At 39.5% G+C, this 20,005-nt stretch overlaps 1 protein-coding gene and 1 pseudogene across 1 annotated transcript; both read right to left on the bottom strand.

The window, feature by feature from the left end:
• Window positions 1–764: 764 nt before the first annotated feature.
• Window positions 765–1,752, bottom strand: LOC126070963 (olfactory receptor 7G2-like; annotated as a pseudogene).
• Window positions 1,753–18,470: 16,718 nt separating this feature from the next.
• LOC126074042 (olfactory receptor 7G3-like) lies at window positions 18,471–19,409 on the bottom strand. The gene has a single exon (XM_049881386.1). It carries the CDS (start codon window positions 19,407–19,409, stop codon window positions 18,471–18,473), a length of 939 nt encoding a protein of 312 aa, XP_049737343.1.
• Window positions 19,410–20,005: the final 596 nt, after the last annotated feature.

Here is a 20,005-nt window from a genome sequence, read left to right on the forward strand (position 1 = left end):
AAACTGAGCTTAGAGAGTTTACCAAACAGCACAGAGCTACATAAAGAGAAAAGCCAAGTTTCAACTTCAAGTTGAAACGTGTTGTTGTTGTTAGGTGCCATCGAGTCAGTTATGCACAACAAATAAAATACTGCCTGGTCCTGCACAACCATCACAATTATTGCTATGTTTGAGCCCACTGTTATAGCCACTGTGTAAATCCATCTCATTGAAGGTGTTCCTCTTTTTCACAGACCCTACTGGAAACCCTGATGGCATAGATGTTAAGTGCTATGGCTGCACTTCTTCCAAACAGATTTGTTCATTTTCTGGTAGCCCATGGTGTATTCAATATTCTTCACCATCACCACAATTCAAAGGCATCAATTCTTTTTCAGTCTTCCTTATTTATTGTCCAGCTTTGGCATGCATATGAGGTGATTGAAAATACTCTAGCTTGGATCAGGTATACCTTAGTCCTCAAAGTGACATCTTTGCTTTTTAACACTTTAAAGAAGTCTTTTACAGAAGAATTCCCCAATGCAATATGTCATTTGATTTCTTGCCTGCTGCTTCCATAGGCGTTGATTGTGGATCCAAGTAAAATGAAATTATTGACGACTTCAGTATTTTCTCACTCATCATGAATAAGTTGAAATGTACATAGCCATTATGTTATCTAATCATTTTAGAAGAAGTTGCTCACGAAACAGTAAGACATCCTTGATCAGCAGTATTCTTTCCAATTTGACCCATCCTAGAGCCCAAAACAGGTGACACAATCACTAAAATGACAGTATTCTACTGATGAATGTCCTCAAGGGTCCCCTTATGTCTCTGTTCCTCAGGCTGTAGATAAAAGGATTCATCATTTGAGGGACCACACTGTACATCACTGAGGCTACTGCTATCTTCCTGGGAGAATGTGTAAACGCAGAACTGATGTACACGCCAAAGATTGTTCCATATAATAAGGACAACTGAAAGGTGAGACCCGCAGGTGGAAAAAGCTTTATATTTTGCACCCACTGATGGCATTCTCAAAACAGAGGAGAAAATTCGAGTGTAAGAGAAAATGATTCCAGAGAGAGGAACACCACCCCATACAGTAGCCACAAAATACACTAGGATGTAATTGATGCGGGTATCAGAACAGGCGAGCTTGAGAATCTGAGCAAGTTCACAGGAGAAATGAGGGATTTCCAGGTCTATGCAGATGGACAAATGCAGCACCAACAGACTGTGAAGTAGGGCGTTCACAATGCTAGTTAGTAAGGAGAGTAGGGAGAGCAAGCCACAGCAGTGGAGGTTCATGATGATGGTGTACCTCAGTGGGTGGCAGATGGCCACATAGCGGTCATAGGCCATTACTGCAAGGAGACAATTTTCCAAACCAGTAAATATCATTACAAAACAGGCCTGGGTCAGGCAGCATGCGTAAGTGATGATTTGATTCTGTGCTTGGATGTTCACCAGCATGTTCGGGATTGTGGTTGTGCTGAAACAGATATCAACGAAGGAGAGGTTGGAAAGAAAGAAGTACATGGGGTTGTGGAGGTGGGAGTCAGAGCTGACAACCAGGACAATGAGTAGGTTTCCCAGGAGGGTGGCCAGGTACATAGATACAAACAAACTGAATAAGACAGGCTGCAGTTCTGGATCCTCTGTAAGTCCCAGAAGAAGAAATTCTGAAACATCTGTTTGGTTTCTAGGTTCCATATTGTTGGTGAATCTGATGGAAAAGATGGGATGACAGATAATCAAATGTGTGGCTCCTGGATGCCCAGCAAGAGCATCACCTGGGATCTTTTCAGAAATATAAGTTTTTCAAACTCACTCCGGACTGACTGATGATGAACTCTGGGATGAAGATTAGCCATTTGTGTTTCAAAAAGTCTTCCATGTATTTTGATGTATGCTAAAGTTTGAAAACCACCCCTGGTACAGTGTTCAGCATATGGGGCCCTCACAATGACATGTCCTATTGTGATTGTGTGTGTGTGTGTGTGTCATGGATTAAATCATATTCCCTAAAAAATGTGTGTATCAATTTGGCTGGGCCATAATTTCAAGCACTGTGTGATTTTCCTGTATATTGTAAATCTTGCCTCTATGATGGTAATGAAGGCGGATGGGTGGCAGTTGTGTCAGTGAGGTAGGACTCAATCTAAAGACTGGATTGTGTCTTAAGGCAATTTCTTGAGATATAAAAGAGAGAAGCAAGCAGAGAGACAGAAGGACCTCATACCACCAAGAAAGCAGTGCTGGGAGCAGAGTGTGTCCTTTGGACCCAGGGTACCTGGGCAAAGAAGCTCCTAGTCTGGGGGAATATTGATGAGAAGGCTGACAGAGAGAGAAAGGCTTCCCCTGGAGCGGACACCCTGAATTTGAACTTCTAGCCTACTTTACTGTGAAGAAATAAATTTCTCTTTGTTAAAGCCATCCACTTGTGGTATTTCTGTTATAGCAGCACTAGATGACGAAGACAGTGTGTGTGTCATGAACAATAGCACCTGGCATCTTTTACTTCTGGTACAGTGCTCGGCGTATGGGGCCCTCACAATGGCATGTCCTGTTGTGATTGTATAAGTGTGTGTGTGTGTGTGTGTGTCATGAACAATAGTACCAGGCATCTTTTACTCCTAGGACAGAAGTGGTGAACAGTGCAGTTGAGGAAAGACAAAATGAGAGAACATTCCTAGCATAATAAATGCTAACTTCAGGGAAGAATTTATATGGTGAAACTCCCACTGGGAATCTTGCGCATGTAGAGAAGCAGAAGGAAGAAACACTCTAAATGAACATCAGTGATATCAATATTCATTTGGTATGGATGAAATGATGAAATATATAGCAATGAAAAACAACAAATTAGGTCTAGATGAATCAACACACATAATCAAATCCTTGCAGAGGAAAAAAAAATGTATGACAAGAAGTCTACAGCATGAATTTTTTTTATTATTATTTTTAAAAGTGTACTTGAATGTCACGGATTGAACTGTGTTGCCAAAAAATATACGTCAACTTGGTTAGGCCATGATTCCCAGTATTGCATGATTGTCTACCATATTGTCATCTGGTGTGATTTCCTTGTGTGTTATACATTCTATCACTATGATGTTAATGAAATGGATTAGTGGCAATTATATCAATGAGATCTACAGGATCAGATAACATTTTAAGCCAATCTCTTTTGAGATATAAAAGAGAGAAGGAAGCAGAGAGACAATGGGACCTCATATCACCAAGAAAGCAGGACCAGGAGCAAAGCGCATCCTTTGGACCCAGGGTCCCTGAGTCTGAGATGCTCCTCCACCAGGGGAAGATTGATGACAAGGACCTTCCTCCAGAGCTGACAGAGAAAGAAAACCTTCCTGTGGAGCTGGTGCCCTGAATTTGGACTTGTAGCCTACTAGACTGTGAAAGAATAAATTTCTCTTTGTTTAAGCCATCCACTTGTTATATTTGTTATAGCAGCACTAGATGACTGAGACACCTAGTGAGTTTTTTTATTTTTTAGTGGATAATTCAAGCACAATGAAAAATAGAAAGAATAAGAATGAAGGGTTGGGCACCCACCAGTCCACTGGCAATTCCTACACGTCACCAACCATGCTTTAGATATTTTTATTGCAACAAAATAATGCAGGATTATTTGAGGCTCCCCACATCATGTATTTTGCACAATATTGATTCTTTTCCTTCTCCAGGGCTAAACACTACATTAACTTGATCGAGCTTATTCCTCTGCACTTTTTACTACATGTAGTATAATTCTTCCATAGAATTGCACAGTTCGTATTTTTTAAAGCTTTATATAAACAGAACTGTACTGTATATGTCATTTTACATTTGGCTTTCTTGGTATGTTTTGTAATGAATGTTGATACCTTTAATTTTACTGCATTAATTTTGACTACAATAGAGTATTCCACTATATTATTACACCACAATATATTTCTTCATTCTCTCATTGACAGTTATTTTACTAATTGCCTTCTATCTGTCTACCCATCTACTGCCTTATGTATATACATATACATGTATAAATATATATGCTTGTCTGTGTGCATGTGTGTGTGTGTGTGTATGTACATACATATACAGAGAGAGAGAAATATACATGTAGAATATAAAACCATGACTGGGGGATACCATCACATCCAAGATGCTGCTGATTCCGGGAGGAAAAAAGAGCAACAGAGAGGATTACAAAGCAGATGTTTTCTGTATATATATTTTGTTACTTAAAAAAAATACTTGAAGCTGCTACAGCAAAACATGAACAATATGAATTCTGGAAGGTGTAACAGGTGTTTTTGTTTGTTTGGTTGGTTGTTTCATTATACTGCCTGTAGTATTCTAATTTCAAATATTTGGTAGTTTTATAAAGAGAAAGAAATAACCTAGTGAGGCAGCCTGCTAAGTCTGCCTGGGTCTCTGCTTCTTTCCCCATAGCTCTCAGAGCCTGGCACCAGGGATAACACCAAAACTTTCCTAAAGATGGTATCTCAAGTACCAGGGATAGGAAGATAAAGTGAAGCTCAACAACTCTCCTCACCACCACCAGCACAAGAATACAATAAGGGAATTTTGTAATACTCAATGTTTGAGAAGGGGCAGGTTTCTGCACAGAAAGAATTTGATCCTTGCCATTGTAGAGACACAGTAAGAGACTAGCTGAGTAAGAGCTGCCTGATTTGGGTACAAAGACACAAGGAAACATGTCAGGAAGATGGGAGACATGTAGGAGTCCATGGGTGACTTGGCTCTAATCATTTCATGCATGTGCTGTCTTCACACCTTCCCCTGCATGAAGCTACAGAGAAACACTTGTCCTCATTTCCAAACATTAACTAAGGGATTTAGGTTACCTGGCTGGCACCATGGAGGAATGATGCTTGACATCTGCCCTGGTTGTTGGATGATGTAGCCAGAAGGTCAGTACTCAGGAAAGGCAGAGGTACCAAGGAAGGCACCAGGCTCCTGGGCATGAGAACCATCTCTGAACGGAGTCTCAGGTGCATTGCTTTTTGACTGGAGAAGGACTTTTGAGTAAAGTGGTCACAGGTAGACTACTTACAGCCTCTGTGTCTCTGGGGACTCAATATCCAAAGCTCCTCATTAACCAAACACTTTTATTATCATTCTATTCCCAAGGTAGTGTAAATCCTGAAAGACCAAGCCAATGCAAACCAAGTGAATGTACTGCTGACAAGTCAATTCCAACTCATAGCAACCCTGTAGGACAGAGTAGATTTGCCCCACAGGGTTTCCAAGGCTGTGATCTTTAAGGAAGCAGACTGCCACATCTTTCTCCTGTGTAGCAGCTGGTTGGTATGAACACCAACTTTTCTGTTAACAGCTGAGCACTTAACCACTGAATCCTCAGGGCTCCCTGACCAAGAAAATGCTGTTCATGTTGTTAGGTGCCGTCAAGTCAGTTCCAACTCATACCGGCCCTATGCACAACAGAACGAAACACTGCCCGGTCCTGAGCCATCCTTACAATCGTTGTTATGCTTGAGCTCACTGTTGTAGCCACTGTCTCAATCCAACTCATTGAGGGTCTTCCTCTTTTCCACTGACCCTGTACTCTGCCAAGCATGATGTCCTTCTCCAGGGACTGATCCCTCCTGACAACATGTCCAAAGTATGTAAGATGCAGTCTCCCCTTCCTTGCTTCTAAGGAGCATTCTGGTTGTACTTCTTCCAAGACAGATTTGTTTGTTCTTTTGGCAGTCCATGGTATGTTCAATATTCCTCACCAACACCACAATTCAAAGGCATCAATTCTTTTTGGTCTCCTTAATCGTTGCCCAGCTTTCATATGCATAAGATGGAATTGAAAATACCATGGCTTGGATCAGGCGCACCTTAATCTTCAAGGTGACATCTTTGCTCTTCAACACTTTAAACAAGGTTGCCCATCTGCATATCTCACTTTGTTGATGAGTCTTCCTCCAATTTTAATGCCTAGTTCTTCTTCATATAGTCCACTTACTTGGATTATTTGCTCAGCATACAGATTGAATAAGTATGGTGAAAGGATGCAACCATGATACACAACTTTCCTGACTTTAAAGCACACATTATCCCCTTGTTCTGTTCGAATGACTGTCTCTTGATCCAATTAACCATTCCAGAATTTCCATTCTTCACAATCTTATCCATAATTTGTTATGATTCTCAGAGTCAAATGCCTTTGCATGGTGAATAAAATACAGGTAAACATCTTTCTGGTGTTTTCTGCTTTCAGCCAGGATTCATCTGACATCAGCAATGATATCCCTGCTTCCATGTCCTCTTTTGAATCTGGCTTGAATTTCTGGCAGTTCTATGTTGATACATTGCTACAACCACTTTGGAAGGATCTTTAGCAAAATATTACTGGAGTGTGATATTAACAATATTTTTCTATAATTTTTGCATTTTTTTGGATCGCCTTTCTTTGGAATAGGCATGAATATGGATCTCTTTCAGTCATTTGGCCAGGCAGATGTCTTCCAAATTTCTTGACATAGACAAGGAAGTACTTCTAAAACTGTATCCATTTGACAGGCCCCCACATGTCTGTCAGTTTGTAGTACTGTGGGGCTTGCCTGTTGCTGTGATACTGGAAGCTAAGCCACTGGTATTCAAATACCAGCAGGCCACCCATGGTGGACAGGTTTCAGCTGAGCTCCTGGACTAAGACAGACTAGGAAGAAGGACTGAGCAGTTTCCTTCTGAAAAGAATTGCCTAGTGAAAACCTTTTGAATAGCAGCACAACAATGTCTGATATAGTGCCAGCAGATGAGCCCCTCGAATTGGAAGGCTCTCAAAATACAACTGAGGAAAAGCTGTCTCTTCAAAGTAGAGATCACCTTAACAATCTGGATGGAGCCAAGCTTCTGGACCTTCATTTGCTGATGTGGCACAATTCAAAATGAGAACAACCACAAATATTCATTTATAATAAGAACATGGAATGTACGAAGTATGAAACTAGGAAAATTGGAAATCATCAAAAATGAAATGGAACATATAAACTTAGGTACGCTAGGTACTAGTGAGCTGAAATGGACTGGTATAGGCCATTTTGAATTGGATATTCATATGGTTTACTATGCCAGGGATGACGACTTGAAGAGGAATGGCATTGCATTCATTGTAAAAAAAAAAAAAAGAAATAAAAGAACATTTCAAGATCTATCCTGAAAGACAATGCTGTCAGTGATAGGATAATATCCACATATCTACAAGGAAGATCAGTTACTACGAAAATTATTCAAATTTACACACCAACCACTAAGGCCAAAGATGAAGAAACTGAAGATTTTACCAACTTCTGCAGTCTGAAATTGATCAAACATGCAATCAGGATGCATTGATAATTACTGGCGATTGGAATGCAAAAGTTGAAAACAAAGAAGAAGAATCAGTAGTTGGAAAATATGGCCTTGATGATAGAAACAATGCCAGAGATTGCATGATATAATTTTGCAAGACCAACGTCTTCACCGAAAATAACATTTTCAGCAGCATAAATGGCGAATATACATGTGGACCTCACCAGATGGAATACACAGGAATCAAATTGACTGCACCTGTGGAAAGAGAAGATGTAAATACTCTATATCATTAGTCAGAATAAGGCCAGGGGCTGACTGCAGAATAGACCACCAATTACTCATATGCAAGCTGAAGGTGAAACTGAAGAAAATTAGAAAAAGTCCATGAGAGCCAAAGTATGACTTGCGTATACCCCACCTGAACTTAGAGACCACCTCAAGAATAGATTTGATGCATTGAACACTGGTGACCAAAGACCAGATGAGTTGTAGAATGGCATCAAGGACTTCATACACTAAGAAAGCAAAAAGTCATTGAAAAGACAGTAAAGAAAGAAAAGACCAAAATGGATATCAAAAGAGACTCTGAAACTTGATCTTGAATGTCGAGTATCTAAAACAAAAGGATGAAATGGTGAAGTAGAAGAGTAGAACAGAAGACTTCAAAGGGCAGCTTGAGAATACAAAGTATTATAATGAATGACATGTGCAAGGACCTGGAGATAGAAAACCAAAAGAGAGGAATACACTTGGTGTTTTTCAAGCTGAAAGAACTGGAGAAAAAATTCAAGCCTCTAATTGCAATACTGGTGGTTTGTATGGGAAAAATATTAAATCATGCAGGAAGCATCAAAAGAAGATAGAAAGAATACACAGAGTCACTAACTGTCACCTAATTGGTAGACTTTTAGCCATTTTAGGAGGTAGCATACAATCAAGAACTGATGGTATTGAAGGAAGAAGTCTGAGCTGCACTGAAGGCATTGGTGAAAAACAAGCTACCAGGAATTGATGGAACACCTTTTTTTTTTTTTTTTAATTGAGAGATAGCAAGTGGGAAGTGGGATATATAAGTCTGGCATTTGGGGAAGTGCTCCTTTCTAAGTACAAATTTAGGATTCATTTGTCTTGAGATGAATTTTAAATCGATGAGTCTGGATGTTGTTGCAAAGCATTGAATGTAGTTGGAGAGGAAGATGTCTGAGGACTGAAACAGGGGGCCCTCCAGTGTTTACAGATTGGAAAGATGAGAAGACACATCAAGGAGACTGAGAAATAGTAGCTAGTCAGGTAGGAATAAAGTCAAAATAATATACGGTGCTGAAAGCCAAGTGAAGAAAGTGTGCCAATATGTAATAATCAGAGACAATGTGGTTGAAAAGAGAAGGACAGAGAATTAACTGACCTGAACTGGGTTGGACTTGTTAAGGTAGAGAACATTGGCAGCTCTTCAAAAGGACTCTCTGTAAAGTGTTGGGGCAAAAGCCTGATTGCATAGACTTCAGGAGTAAACAGAGAGAGAAGAATTGGGGAGAGTGAGTGGAGACATCTGTTTTGAGGAGTTTTGCTATATGAAGAGGGCAGAGAAATGAGTCTACTGGTAGAGCAAAATGAGGGGTTCAGGGAAGGTTATTTTTTCTTTCTTTTTTGTAAGATTTGAGGAATTCAAATATATTGCATGCTATTGAAAATGAACAAGTCAAAGGGAGAAACCTGATGATGCAAGACAGAGATGGGGGAATTACCAGAGCTATGTCCTAACACAGACAGGAGAGGTTGAATTCTATGCACAAGTGGAAGTGTTGGTCTTGGTTACATCCACCTGACTATAATTCTTTCAAGCAGAAACAGAAAGCAAGTAATCTTGGAAACATTAAACAAATAAAGTACTCAATGATATAATTTGTCACAAAACACAAACTGAGATACACAGTTTTATAGGCACATTTTTCAAAGCACTCGAGGGAGTTAATTTAAAGATTAAAGGAAGGTTTCAGAAAATGTTAGGGATCAGATATTATCTCCCTTTATAAGGCTAGCACGACCTTAGTGCCCAAACCAGACCAGGTTAGCACAAGAAAGAAAAATCCCAGGGTTTAAAAATTTTATACAAGAACAAGGAGAAACAACATCTACCTTGATGGCAAATAAGAACAATGGGGACTATCTGCCTTACCAACTATCAAGATATATCATGGAACTATAATGACTAAAACAGGATGGTTCTAGTACTATATTGAAAGATAGAACTAATAGGATCTTCATCTATGTGAACACTTATCAAAGACAGAAGCATCAAACATTTTATTTATGACAACAGGGCATTGCAGAGAAAAGATGCAATCATCCAGGAAATAGTGCTGAGATCATTTTTTATCCATATGGAAAGCAAACGAAATTGGTTTCTCCATCACATCATATTCAAAGATAATTCCAATGCCTTTTAAACACAAAAGTAAAAGTGATTAAATGTTTACAAGACAATATAGGCAGACATTTTTATGAGATTGGAGGAGTTAATCACTTCTTAAATGAAAATACAACCTGCACAGTCCAAAAGGGAAAACACTGATCAATCCAACCAACTTAAAAATAAGCCACTAAAACAAGTCACTTGAGAATGAAAATTTCAAGTTTTTCTTTCAGGATAAGAAAGAGAACACAGCAGGACGAATAAACATCCAATCAAGTATTTCCAAATACGGCATTGCCTACAACACAAGTATCAATTGGTAATATATATTCAAACTAGTAAACTAGGATAATGGCTGAAGTAAGTGCTTCAAATATAGGAAACAGAAGGAATACAAAAGGAGAGAGCGCTACACTTGTAAATAAATTGTTCTGACTCGCATTCATTAGGTAAATTAATTTAATTCTACATGGCAGGCATTGTTCTCAACATTTGTAATCATTGTAGCACTTAACCACACTTCACACTTTTCTAATCAAAGCATTCATTTAGTCCTTCCAAGGTAATGAAATTTCTCTTGACAGTAACTATTTTTAGAAGGGGCATATGCCCCAATTCAGGCTGATGATATAGGATGTTCTCTTAATGATTCCTAGGAAAGATTATCTCTTGATTGTTACTCTTGCTGTTAGGGGTCATCAAGTCAATTCAGCAGAATGAAACACTGCCCAGTCCTGTCCAATTTTCACAATCATTGCTATGAGTTGGAGCCCATTGATGCAGCCACTGTCAGTCCGTCTCTTTCAGTGGTGACCTATTTCTCCCTGACCCTCTGTTTTACCAAGCATAATGTCCTCCAGGGACTGATCCCACCTAATAACATGTCCAAAGTACATGAGACGCAGTCTCTCCATCCTTGTTTCTAAGGAGCATTCTGGCTCTACTTCTTCCAAGACACATTTGTTTGTTCTTCTGGCAGCCCACGGTATGTTCAAGGGTCTTTGTCAACACCATAATTCAAAGGCATCAATTCTTCCATCTTCCTCATTTATTGCCCAGCTTTCATATGCATATGAGCCAATTGAAAATACCTTGGCTTCGGTGAGGTTCATCTTAGTCTTCAAAGTGACATCTTTGCTTTTTAACATTTTAAGAATTATTTGCAGCAGATTTGCCCAATGCAGTACAGCATTTGATTTCCAGACTGCTGCTTCCATGGGTGTTGATTGTGGATCCAAGTAAAATGAAAGTCTTGACAAGTTTAATATTTTTCTCCATTCATCATGAAATAACTGAAATGTACCTAGCTGTTGTTTTACCCAGTTGTTTTAGAAGAATATACTGATTGAACAGTCAGACATCTTGGATCACCAGTTGCCTTAGTTATCTAGTGCTGCTATAACAGAAATACCAAAAGTGGGTGGCTTCAACAAACAAAAGTTTATTTTCTCACAGTATAGTAGGCTAGAAGTCCAAATTCAGGGCATCGGCTGCAGAGTAAGGCTTTCTCTCTCCACAAGTTCTGGAGGAAGGTCCTTCTTGTCAATCTTCCCTTGGTCTAAGAACTTCTCTGCTCAGGAACCCCAAATCCAAAGGACATCCTCTGCTCCCAGCACTGCTTTCCTGCTGGTATGAGGTAGCCCTGCCTCTCTGCCAGCTTCCCTCTTTTATATTTCAAAAGAGATTTGATCAAGACAAATCTAATATTGTAAATTGAGTCCTGCTTCATAAACACAACTGCCTCTAATCCCATCTCATCAACATCATAGACATAGATTTTACAACACATAGGAAAATCACATCAGATGACAAAATGGTGGGCAATCACACAATACTGGGAATCATGGCCTAACCAAATTCATACACATATTTTTAGGAGATAAAATTCAATCCATGTCAGCAGTATTCCTTCCCCATTGACCCATCCTATCCCAAGCCCAAAACAGAAGACACAGTCACTAAAATGATGGTATCCTACTGATGATTTTCCTCAAGGCTCCTTTCATGTCCCTGTTCCTCAGGCTATAGATAAAAGGGTTCATCATCTGAGGGACCACACTGTACTTCACTGAGGCTACTGCTGTCTTGCTGGAAGAGTGTGTAAATGCAGAACAGATGTACACACCAAAGCCTGCCTGAGAGATTAAGGAAACAACTGAGAGGTGAGACCCAGGAGTGGAAAATGCTTTATACTTTGCACCCACTGATGGCATTCTCAAAATAGAGGAGAAAATCCGAGTGTAAGAGCAAATGATTCCAGAGAGAGGAACAGTACCCCATACAGCAGCCACAAAATACACTAGGATGTAATTGATGATGGTATCAGAACAGGTGAGCTTGAGAATCTGAGCAAGTTCACAGGAGAAACGAGGGATTTCCAGATCTGTGCAGAAGGACAGATGCAACACCATCAGACTGTGAAGTAGGGCATTCACAATGCTAGTTAGTAAGGGGAGTAGGGAGAGCAAGCCACAGAGGCAGGTGTTCAAGATAATGGTGTATCTCCGTGGGTGGCAGACGGTCACATAGAGGTCATAGCCCATTGCTGCAAGGAGAAAATTCTCCAAACCAGTAAAAACCAGGACAAAACAGACCTGGGGTGAGGCACCCTATGTAAATGATATTATGATTCTGTGCTTGGATGCTCACCAGCATGTTCAGGGTCATGGTTGTGCTGAAACAGATGTCAGTGAAGGAGAGACTGGAGAGAAAGAAGTTCATGGGGGTGTGGAGGTGGGAGTCAGAGCTGACAGCCAGGATGATGAGTAAGTTCCCCAGGAGGGTGACCAGGTATATGGACAGAAATAGGCTAAAGAGGAGAGGCTGCGATCCTGGATCCTCTGTAATTCCCAGAAGAAGGAATTCTGAAACACCTGTTTGATTTCTGGGTTCCATATTATTGGTGAATCTGATGGAAAAGATGCGGTGACAGATAATCAAAAGTGTGGTTCCTCGACACCCAGCAAGATCATTACCTGAAATCCTGTTAGAAATGCAAGTTTTGGGGACCCACTCAAGACTTAGTGATGATAAACTCTGGGATGAGGACTAACGGTTTATGTTTTAACAAGACTTCCACGTGATTCTGATGTATGCTGAAGTTTGAAAACCACTACTTCAGAAAGAAATGTTCTTGTCTACATTATGAACCTAAGGAAATATTCAAATCTTTCTTTCCACTTATGCCTCTTTCTTTGTCTCCCTCCAATCCTTCTAAAGGTTCAAATTTTATTTGAGCACCCACTCTATTTCAACACACTGTACCAAGTTATGAAGATGAAGTAAAGAATAAGCATGGCCTTCTCCCTTCAGAATTATTCCATGCCTTCAAATGGATTAAAACAATGAAATCCATTTGCAGAGCAGCGGTTGTCAAACTTTGGAATCCTTCAGAATCCCCTGAAGAGCTTGTCAATGATGAATTAGTTCATACTGTCACCACCATCAACCTGGGCGTACACTTGGGAAAGGTGGTGTTATGTCATAGACACAATGTGCAAAGTGAGTGAGTAGCAGTGATTGTGTCTGAGCTCAGATTACCTAACTGCCAAGTTGATTCTCTTGATGTCTCTCTGTTAATGTCTCCAAATAGTACACAATTAATACCCCTAGTCACTCAGATTTCATAATTTCCCTTAAAAAATTTTAGTATCTCCTTCAAATAAAGTCTTCAGGGTATTTCCACCTCTGCCTACGAAGTTAGTATGTAACAGATGGAATGGCATCCAACCAGATCCACACTTTGGATCTGAGGTGAAGATTAGAAAATGTTATCTATAAACCTGAAGCTCAAAAGACTTCCTCATGGAAACATATGTCATCTGCATTAGTGACTGAATCCAAGAAAAGCTAGGCAACTAATAGATGAGATTCTCTGTTCTCCCAATTATATGAAGCATTAAAAAATTCTTCCCTGGACATGATAGGTGACATATCATTCTTTTAAAAGCCTATTTCATCAAAGAGGTCATTCAAATGGCAAACAACCACATGAAAGGATGCTCAAAGTCATCCATTAGGGAGATGTAAATCAAAACCACAACGAGATATCCCTTCGCCCCATTATAATGACGAGGATAAAAAAAAGAAAACAATAAACATTGCAGAGGATGTGGAGAAATTGGAAACCTCATCTATTCCTGTGGAAATGCAAAATGGTATAGTTGCTGTGGAAAACAGGTCGGCCATCCTTCGAAAGGTTGGACATGGGACAACCACGTGACCCAGCAACCCCAATGCTAGACCAATTGCTATCAAGTCAATCCAACTATATTCCCAGAAGAAGTAAAGGTAGAAATGCAAACAGATACCTGTACACTAATGCTCCTTGCAGGACTTTTCACAATAGCCAAAGGTCACAGAAAGTGCTTTTGTAAAAATCCTAAAATGATAGTGGCTTGGATCAGGGTGATAACAGTGAAGGTGGTGAGATTTGCCTGAATTCTGGATATATTTAATCGGTATAGATAACTGAGTTTTCTGAAAGGTTGGACACAGGTTATAAGAGGAATAGAAGAATCAAAGATGGTGCTCAATGTGAGAAAACTACTTAACACCTGAAAGAATAGAGTTGTCATTCACTGTGATAGGTAAGGTCACTGTGTGGTGCAAAAGTTTACATGCTCAGCTACTAACAAAAGCCTTGGTGGTTCAAATCCACCCAGAGGAATCTTAGATGCATGGCCTGGTGATGTACTTCCAAAACATCACCGCTACTGAAAACTCTATGGAAGACATTTCTACTTCACACATGGGGTTGCCCTGAGTTGGAATCAACTTGACAGTAAATGATTTTGTTTTGGTTTTGGTTTTCTTGTTTGTTTTAGTTTTTTTTTTTTTTTGAGATAGGTAAGACTGTATGATGAGCAAGTAATTAGCAAAGCCAGATGATGTGAAGAAGAATGCAGCATCAGGTTTGGAGGAAGACTCATTAACAACCCATGATATGCAGATGGTGCAACCTTGTTTGCTGAAAGCTAAGAGGATTTGAAGAACTTACTGATGAAAATGATAGGCAAAGGCCTTCAGTATGGATTACGTCTCAACATAAAGAAAACAGAAATCCTCACAACTGGATCAATAAGCAATATTGTCATAAATGGAGATAAGATTGAAGTTGTCAAAGATTTCATTTTATTTGGATCCATAATCAATGCCCATGGAAGCAAAAGTCAAGAAATCAAACGAGTTATTGCATTACCACCTTTTCTGCAAAACAGATCTTTAAATTGTTTAAAAAAAAAAAAAAAAAGCAAGATGCCATTTTCAGGACTAAGGTGCATGGGACCCAAGCCATGGTGCTTTCAATTGCCTTATATGTGTGTGAAAGTTGGACAATGAATGAGGAAGACTAAGAAGATCTGATACCTTTGAGTTTTGCTGTTGCCAAAGAATATTGAATATACCATGGACTGACAGAAGAATTGCCAAAAAAAAAAAAACTGCTTTGGAAGAAGTACAGAGAGGATTCTCCTTAGAAGCCAGGATGGCAAGACTTCATCTCACATACTTTGGACATGCTATCAGGAGGGTCAGTCCCCAGACAAAGACATCATGCTTGGTAAAGTAGAGGGTCAGTGAAAAAGAAGACCCTCAACAAGATGGATTGACAGCATGGCTGTAAAAATGGGCTCAAACATAACAATGATTGTGAGGATGGTACAGGATTGGGCAGTGTTTTGTTTTGTTGTACATAGTGTTACTATGAGTCAGAACCAAGAAGACGGCACCTAACAACAAAAATAACAACAAGAAGGCTGGGGGCAAGGTATACTGAGGAATAGCAAGTGGAAAGTTGGATATACAAGTCTGGGATTCAGAGGAGAATTCCTCTCTAAATATTAATTTGGGGCTCATTTGTTTTCAGATGACTTTTAAATCAATGAGTCTGGATGCTATCACAAAGGAGTGAAGTTAGCTGGAGAAGAAGAGGTCTGAGGACTGAAACAGGAGACCCTGCAGTGTTTCAAGATTAGAAAACACATTAAAGGAGACTGAGAAATAGTAGCTAGTGAGGTAGGAGTGAAACCAAAATAATATGTGGTATTGAAATCCAAGTGAAGAAAGTGTTTCTGTAGGTAATAAACTAAGTCAATGTGGTTGACAAATCAAGTAAGAGAGAGACAGAAAATTAACTGACCTGGATTGGGCTGGACTGGACTTAATAAGGTAGATAATGCTGGTGGGTCTTCAAGATCACCCTCCATGAATTGTTGGGGAAAAGGCCTGATTGTATTGACCTCAGGAGTAAATGGAAGGAGAAAACTTGAAAAGAGTGAGTGGAGACATGTCTTTTGAAGAGTTTTATGGTAAAGGAAGGAGATAAATGAAGATACTGGTAGGGCAAGATGAGGGGGTCCATAGAGGTTTTTTTGTTTGTTTGTTTTTTAAGATTTGAGGAACTCAAATATATTGGATGCTATTGAAAATGAACAAATCAAAGGGAGAACCTGGTGATGCAAGTGAGACATGGGAGAATTACCAGAGTTATGTCCTAAAGTAAGCAAGAAAGATTGAACTCTATGCACAAGTGGAAGTGTTGGTCTTGGTTAAATCCAAGAGGCCACGCTTCTCTCAAGAAGAAATAGAAAGCAAGTAGCCATGAATACTTTAAATAAATTAAAATCCTCAATAATATAATTTGTCATGAAACACAACCTGAGATATACAGTTTTACAGGCAAGTTCTTCCAAGCACTCATTGGAGCTAATTTCAAGATTAAAGGAAGGATTTCAGAAAATATAAGTGAAGAGATATTCTTTATCTTATTTTATAAGGGCAGCACAAACTTAGCGTCCAAACCAGACCAGGTTAGCACAAGAAAGAAAAATTCCAGTGTTTAAAAATTCTATGCAAGAACAATGGACAAACAATATTTACCCTGATGGCGAATGAGAGCAATGGAAAGTATTTGTCTTACTGTCTGGAGGTATAATATCTAAAATGGCATGGTTCTAGTATATGACAGGAAAATAGAACTAAGAATATCTTCATTTATATGAAGAATTATTAAGTACAGAGGAGGAATCAGTCATTTTATTTATAAAATGTAGCATTTCAGGGAATAAAAACAAAAAATCGAACCCATTGCCATCATCAATTTTGACTCATACCAACACTACACAACAGAATAGAACCACCCCATAGCGTTTTCAAGAAGCAGCTGGTGGATTTGAGCTGCCAACCCTTTGGTTAGCAACAGAGCTCTTAACCACTGCACCACCACGGCTTCATGGATGATATCATTCAGAAAATTCTGCTGAAATCATTGTTTATCTATAGAGAAATAAAATGAAATTGGATTCTCCATCACACCATATTCAAAAATTGTTCCAACATCTTTTAAACACAAAAGAAAAAACAATTTAATGTTTATGAACCATATAAGAAAACATCTTTATTAGATTGGAGGAGTTGATCAGTTCTTGAATGAGATGTAACACACACAGTCCAAAAGGGAAAAAATAGATCAATCCAACCATTTAAAATTAAGTCACTGGAAAATGAAAATCCAAAGTTGTTCTTTCAATGTAACAAAAAGAAGACAGCAGGACAAATAAATATTCAGTGAAGTATTTCCAAATGTGGCTTTGCCTACAACATAAGTATTAACTGCTGATAAATATTTAAATTAATAAGCTAGGATAATGACTAACACAAGTGCCCAAACGTGTGAAAGCAGAAGGAATTGAAAAAGGAGAGAGTGCTACCCTTGGAAATAAATTGTGCTGGCTCACATTCATCTAGTATATTCATTGAGTAAATTATTAGGTGGCAGGCATTGTACTAAACACTTGTAATTGTTGTAGCACTTGATCCCACCTCAGACTTTTCTAATCAGAACAGTCATTTAATCCTTTCAAGGTAATGAAATTCCTCTTACCTGCAATTAGTTTTAGAAGGGTCGTATGCCCCAACTCAGGGTGATGACATAGAGTGTGTTCCGGATGACTCCTTGAAAAGGTTATTTCTCTAATACTGAGACTGAATAAGGAGCAGTCAGTTTTCCATCCCTGGTTATTGTATCTTAAATGACCACTGTGCTGCTGCAGCCATTGATGACCATCACAGGAACAGCTTTAGGAAAAAACCAGCATATGGAGCTGTGAAATGTAACCCTGTGGTTCTGGAGGCTCTGGACCTACCCTACCTCTGAAATCTTTGTTTTTATATTTGGTACTCTGTGAGTTTAGACTTTTCCCTCAGTATACCTGAAAGTATCCTCACTCTTAGAGTTGAAGTATCTCAAATCTAAATGGAAAAATGTGAATGAATATAATTATGCCAAATGTATAGAAGAGTAAACTGAGCTTATGGTTGCTGTTAGCTGCCCTCGAGTTGATTCTAACTCATGGCGACCCCATGTGTTGCAGAGTAGAGCCACTCCATAAGGTTTTATTAGCTTTAAACTTTAAAGAAGCAGATTGCCAGAACTTTTCTTCTATGGTATCTCTGAGTAGATTTGAACCACCAGCATTTAGCAGTTGAGTGCAAACCATTTGTACCACCTAGGGACCTTTCAACTGAACTTAGAAAGCTGAAATAAATATAAAAGTTCACACAGCTATTACAGAGAAGAGGTAGAATTCAAACCAAAGTGTTCTGACTCCAAATTTTCACCCTTAACCATTATAATTTCTGAACTCCTACTATTCAAAGAACTTAATCAGGTTCTCTGAATCAGTATTATTTATTTCACTCAAGCATATTCCAACAGCTTAAGCCCAACGCATGTGATGCATTAATGAAAAGAAGATATTCTAGAGATGAGTTTCCTCAAAGCGCCCATTATGTCCTTGTTCCTTAGACTGTAGATGAAGGGGTTCAGCATGGGTGTGACCACAGTGTACATCACTGATGCAATTGCACTCTTCCTAGAGGGTAGAGTAGCCGCAGAGCTAAGATACGCCCCCAAACCTGTCCCGTAGAACAAGGAAACAACTGAGAGGTGAGGTCCACAGGTAGAAAAAGCTTTGTACATTCCACCTGTTGATGGCATTTTCAGGAGGGAGGAGACAATTTGCATGTAGGAGAAAATAATCCCAAGGAAGAGCCCACCACCCAAAATACTAGTCATAAAATATTGCAGGATGTTATTAAAGAGGGTATCAGAACAGGCAAGCTTGAGGACCTGAGGAAGTTCACAGAAAAACTGGGGGATTTCCAGGTCTATGCAGAAGGACAGATGCAGCACCATCAGACTGTGGAGCAGGGCACTCATGATGCTAATGAGCAAGGAGAGTAGAATCAGCAGGCCACAGAGGTGGGGGTTCATGATGATTCTATACCTTAGTGGGTGACAAATGGCCACATAACGGTCATAGGCCATTGCTGCAAGGAGACAATTTTCCAAACAAGCAAAAACAAGGACAAAGCAGATCTGGGTGAGGCAGCCTGTGTAACTGATGGATTTGCTCTGAGTCTGAATGTTCACCAGCATCTTGGGGACCGTAGTGGTGCTGAAACAGATGTCAGTGAAGGACAGGTTGGAGAGGAAGAAGTTCATGGGGGTGTGGAGGTGGGAGTCTGAGCTGATGGCCAGGATGATGAGCAGGTTCCCAGCCACAGTGATCAGGTATAAGGTCAGGAACATTCCAAAGAGAAGGGGCTGCAGTTCTGGATTCTCTGAGAGGCCCAGGAGGAGGAATTCTGCTAAGCCTGTTTGGTTTTCTGATTCCATGTTTGTTGATGATTCTGACGGAAAGAATAGAATTGAGATATATAACAGATGTACAAAGGTCCCTTATTTTACAGAAACACTCTAATCTGTATTGTGAAATAAAATTAATATTATCAATTTTTCCTGTGGTTCTCTCTCTCTGTGTCTGTCTTTCTCTCTCCTCTCCTCCTCTTTCTCCTCTATCCTTTTCTCTCTCCATCCCTCTCTGTTCTCTTTCTTCCTACACACTCATTTCTCCCTGTCCTCCTTTCACCTCCTCTACCACATCTTTCCAAATATGTTTAAGTACCTACTTTTTCCACATTCGTCAGTTAACATGAATATAATATCAAATGGCACATATTTTTTCTTAAGAATTTTCTGAACTCTGCAAATTAGCAGGAAAACCAAAATCATATGGTATTAAATATATATTTTAGAGCAGTGGTCCTCAAACTTTCTTGCATCAGAGTCAGCTGGATGAACTGCTAAAATACAGACTGCTGGGCATCGCCCTCAGAGTATCAGATTCAGAAGACTGGGCATTAGGGCTCCAAAATTGTGCCTTTCCAACAAATTCCCAAATGCTGCTGCTGTTCAGCTGGAAACCACACACT

Source organism: Elephas maximus, chromosome 3, assembly GCF_024166365.1.
Source record: "Elephas maximus indicus isolate mEleMax1 chromosome 3, mEleMax1 primary haplotype, whole genome shotgun sequence".
NCBI classification, from domain to species: domain Eukaryota; kingdom Metazoa; phylum Chordata; class Mammalia; order Proboscidea; family Elephantidae; genus Elephas; species Elephas maximus.

Excerpts from the sequence above, each read along its gene's own strand:
- LOC126074042 (XM_049881386.1), bottom strand. The coding sequence starts at position 19,409 with ATGGAATCAGAAAACCAAACAGGCTTAGCAGAATTCCTCCTCCTGGGC.